At 35.3% G+C, this 5,000-nt stretch overlaps 1 protein-coding gene across 1 annotated transcript; it reads right to left on the reverse strand.

Moving 5' to 3' along the window:
- Positions 1-381: 381 nt before the first annotated feature.
- On the reverse strand, positions 382-4,713 carry LOC145166795 (P-hydroxybenzoic acid efflux pump subunit). Its single transcript, XM_079085838.1, has 3 exons — positions 4,109-4,713; positions 2,586-2,753; positions 382-2,118 (listed from the first exon to the last, which is right to left on the reverse strand). Exons 1-3 carry the CDS (start codon positions 4,658-4,660, stop codon positions 427-429), a joined length of 2,412 nt encoding a protein of 803 aa, XP_078941964.1. The 5' UTR covers positions 4,661-4,713; the 3' UTR covers positions 382-426.
- Positions 4,714-5,000: the final 287 nt, after the last annotated feature.

The following is a 5,000-nucleotide window of genomic DNA, read 5'->3' on the forward strand; positions in this document are numbered from 1 at the left end:
TTTGAGAAATTTAAGTAGCGTACAAGTCATAAAGCAAAATTCTATCCATAATCTGTTTTCTACTCGTGTATGAAAAATTAGATAATTATCTCTCGTAATATTATTTTTTTGATCTTTTATGAGTTATGAGTGTTGGAAATGCCATGTTAAGCCCATAGATACCATTGGGTTAGGCAAAATATTTTGGGCCTAAGTTTGCAATTTATATCACTTCGAAATTTCAATCATATTTTTTCCCAAAGGCCCGAAACAAGAGTACCATATCTATCCATCTCAAAACCATGTGTCCAGTTGAAATATGGATTTAATTAAAACGTTCTCTTAGTTAAATATAAATAAAAATACACATCGGTAACAAAATAGAAAATTCGAAAATATTACTGAAACCAATTTCCATCTTTTCATTTATTTTGGAAACAATTACAATCAAATATGAGATACATCATGTATCTTGCAACAAATTTCATTCAAATTTACAAGACTTGAAGGATTCTCCCATTGCAAAAGTTCTGTAACCCCTTTCTCAATCTCCCTCGTCTCCCTCACTAAACCTCTCAAGCAAAATCCAATCGCACTTAAACTCAATACAAGTTCATGCTCCTTCACTTCCTCACACCCCTCTCCAATAACAACTTCTTGTGATCTTTTTAGATATGAATTTATTACATTCTCCATCTCATCTTCCCCATTTGATCCATGTTCATGTAACTTTGAAGGGGTAATTGGTAATTTCCCCATCTCAACATCACTATATGTGTTAGAAGCACCACTCTTTTGAACCTCCTTGTCAAGTTTGTTTAGTGATTTGACCAAAACAAGCCTCTCAAAACACTTGAGCGAAGGGTGAATCATTTCTTTAAAGATCTCCACCTCATCTTCAAGTGTCTTCATGCTTATGTTTTCTTGTGTTATATGATGATTTGCATGGTTCAAAAAGACGAAAAGACCCTCCATGTTCGACACACTCTTCAAGAGCTTACTATAACAAGCACTATTAAATGGCAAAAACCAAAAGTTGGGTTCCATAGCAGCCTCATCGATGAACTTTTTCAATTCATTCACATTAGCTTTAAGTTTCCTTTGACAATCTTCGAAACAATCTTGACTTTTTCCTCCAAGATTAATTGTGTTTACACACTCGTGCAAAACTTGGAGACTCTTGGAGAGTTGGAATTTCGCTAGAGTTGAAGCTCTAGTGGGTCTAAACATGAGTTCGACAACAATTGAACAAGATAATCCAATGAACGCTTCAACAATTCTAATGATAGCGAATTCTGTTGGAGAACCAAAATTCTCCCTTCCGAGAATTAAAACAGCGCCGATTACAGCTGACACACCACCAGCAGGACCATACATTCGGCTTCCCCTAATCAAACTACAGAAAATGAACCATGGAAGAAGAATCAAGAACCTTACTTTAACATATTTCTCAAGAACAAAACAACCCAATACTCCATATACAGTTCCTAACACAGTGCCTTGAGCTTTGAGATTTGAAACCCTAAAAACGGCTTCTCTTGAAGCAGCAAAACTAATCGCAACTGGAAGTCCCGACCATATCCCGTTTTCTTTGCTGTATATTAATCCAAATAGAACAGCGAAACCTACGGATAATGAACATTTCAATGCAAGCACGAACCTTCGGTGCATCAGAAAGGTGTTAATCGATTCAAAAAGATCGAATTGTGGATCCTTTTTGTTCTTCTGCCCTTCGCTTGAAGATGAAGGCGCCTTTGCTGGAGAATTATCTGTCAATGTCATCTTTCTTTCAAGTAATTTGGAACAGAATAAGAAGAAAAAAGAGGACAGATCTTTGTGGGTTTGAGGGAAAGAATGGAGGGAAAACGTTGGATTTTCAAGATTTGTTTCGGGAAAAGTTGCAGAATCGAAAGGGATGCAAGACTTTAGTTGGTCAAAGGTTATGGTTATGTGTTGTAGAAGCTTATGCAAGTTATCTTTTAGATCTTGATCGAGGATTTGAGGTGGAAATGAATGAAAATGGGACAAACCCATTTCTAGCCCTTTTATTGGCATCTCTATTTCTTCCATCTTTTGTGCTGTATTCATGCAGTAGGGTTTCAAGAACTCTATTGGAAGTGTTTCCCATTTCATGCTTTCCTACATAAGAAAATACCATCGTATAGATGATTAATAAGCATAAAAAGAGTTTTCAAATTCATTGAAACGGACAATAAAATATTGAGTAAATTACACGAATGGTCCCTATGATTTTGGTTAATTTGCACATTTGGTCTCTAATTTATTTTTTAACTTGGAAGGTCCCTACAGTTTGTTTTTGTTGCGGGTTTGGTCTATGTCTTACCTAAAAAGACTATTTTGCTCTTGATTTTTCTAATTTATTTAAATAAGGTGGGGTAGATAAGGTAAGGTAATGTGAGGTGGAAGTGGGATTTGGGTGTGTTTATTTAAATAAATTAAAAAAATCAAGGGCAAAATAATCTTTTTATGTAAGATTATGAACCAAACATGCAAATTACCCCAAACCATAGGGACCATTCCTATAATTTCCTCTAAAATATTCGAATTTTCAAAGGAATATGAAATTGGTGGAAATTGGAGCTTACTTTCTTGGATTTGATGGCATTTAGGAGTTTGGTTCCATTAATGGCAAGAGACTTGGCTTGTGAGACGAAAGAGTGTGCTCTTCTATTGTCTTCTGAACAAAATGCCTTTACACACAGTTCTACCCTCTCTGAAGCATTATCTGCATAAAGCTTGCACTTCTTCTTCACCTAAAATAATTCACAACATAATATCATCAACCACTATATCACAACACATTATGTATGTGTATGGTGCATGATGTTTGATGTATGCATGCATGTATGGTGTTCGTGTATATGTATTGTACATGTATTTTGGGAACGACGTACTTTGTTGACTGTAGGTTTAAAGTGTAATATAAGTGGATTATAACCAAGAAGAATATAATATGTTAATTACAACTATTCTTGTATAAATAAATTATAGTATACTAAAGGTTTTGTAATTTCAATCGACAATCCATCACCCTATTCCACTTTTCCCTTTTTGTCACCTTTAATTGTTTTCAATTCCTATAGTCCATTTCTCGAAGAAAAAAAAAAGCTAAGTATATAGGGTTTCAATTTCATAAAAATAAATAAATACGTAGAGTTTGAAAGACACAAAGGAATTTATTTGTAGAAAAAATTTGATATCATTGACGTACAGTACTATATTTTGTCGTAAGTAAGAGTCAAATATTATTGAAATAAAAAAATGAGTGGATATGCACTTAGGGTGTTTGGCTTAGCTTTTCACAGCTAAAAGTTCTTTTTGGAAAACAAAAAAAGGAAAAGATATTTGGCAAAACTAGTTTTAAAAACTACTTTTGGAGTTTTGATACAAGAAAAAAAAACTTTTTGAAAAAGTCAAGAAAACCTGATTTTTTGTAACTTTTCCAAAAAGGTCTTTTGGGCTGTGAAAAGCTAAGCCAAACACCCCCTTAGACTATTCATTCCATGCCAAACAGTTTATTAAAATACATAACATATCTAATTCTATTGCTACATTTAAATCTATTGTTTTCCTTAAACAGTAACACTCTTTTATCAAATTTAAACAAATTGCATATCTAGAAATTAACAAAACCTTTTACAAAATTAAAGTGTCTTCTGAATATCATTTTCTTGGTAAAAGTTTAGACAATAAGATAACATGACAAAAATGTTTAAAGTATCATTTACGATCATTTGTATCAAATCATAACAGTATCACGTTTTAATTCTATATTATAAAAGAGCAAACAAAATTGCACATAATACACATGAATGTTCATGTTTTATATTTCTTCATGCTAAAAGTAGCATATTTTGACGTCAAGAATAATTTTATGTTGCAGCTAGCAATGAGCTAGAAACAGAAATATAGGGAATATATACAAAGAAGTCAAAATACATTATTTCTCAAGGCTATATATTAACTATTAGCAACTTTAGCATGAGAAAAAAAATGGTTTTGGATTTTTATATGCACAACATAGATTTTTGTCGAGTGTTTAATTTATCAATAGTAAATTTACGATGATGCAAACAAAATCTAGGAATATCAAATTTCGGCGGTTTACCTGACACGTAGCCAAACCAGGATACGGAAGCAATAACGCAAGAACACAAGCCAACACCCCAATGGCGGTGCTAGCTGCCACGTGTACAGGATGCATGACTGGATCAGTCTGACCACCCTTATCATACGCCACCACGTAGATAATCACAATCTGCCCCAACGCTATTCTCTTCGACACCAAATGAGTCTTATGATCCGGCAGCATCACCACGAACGCCGCCATACCCACCACCACCGCAGTAAGCGCCGTTGTCATCCGTGACGGCTCTATCGCCCAAAGCCCTACGATTGCCGGAATAACTGTTAAAACAGTCGCACAGAGAGCGTCCCAGCAGCCGCGAAGTGTGTCACCAAGGGAAGCACCGGTCACGATGAGAATGACAGTGACGTAAGAGAAGGCTGGAAAGGCAACTTGGCTGCGGAGGGAGGAGGGGCCGAAGAGGGTGGCAACGGCTACGATTGAGCAGGCGACAGCCGTGCGGAAGGAGGCGGAGAGGCATGAAAGCCATAAGGAACGGGATTGGGGATTAAGTTTAAGCATGGAGGTTAGCATTGTGATGATTAGTGGGGTTAATCAAGAAGATTAGTGTAAGAAAGAATGAGAAAGGTAATGCAAGCTAGGAGATGGAAGGGGTGTATTGGTGAATTTATACATGAGGCTTAACGGTGGACCCCGCTATGTGGGGATTAAAAAAATAAAATAAAGGTATTAAAAATAAGGGATCCAGATCCTTAATACCATGCATACATGTAACTAAATCAAGAAATATAAAGACCAATATCATGGCTACGGAGGTGTTTAAAATATACGTATCCAAGAAAACAAAATATATTAGGAACTAAATCAATAAGTAACAAAAAAAAAACCATAAATTACGTAAACAATGGAGACC

Source organism: Lactuca virosa, chromosome 1 (genome assembly GCF_052849685.1).
Source record: "Lactuca virosa cultivar CGN04683 chromosome 1, Lactuca_virosa_CGN04683_v6, whole genome shotgun sequence".
NCBI lineage: Eukaryota > Viridiplantae > Streptophyta > Magnoliopsida > Asterales > Asteraceae > Lactuca > Lactuca virosa.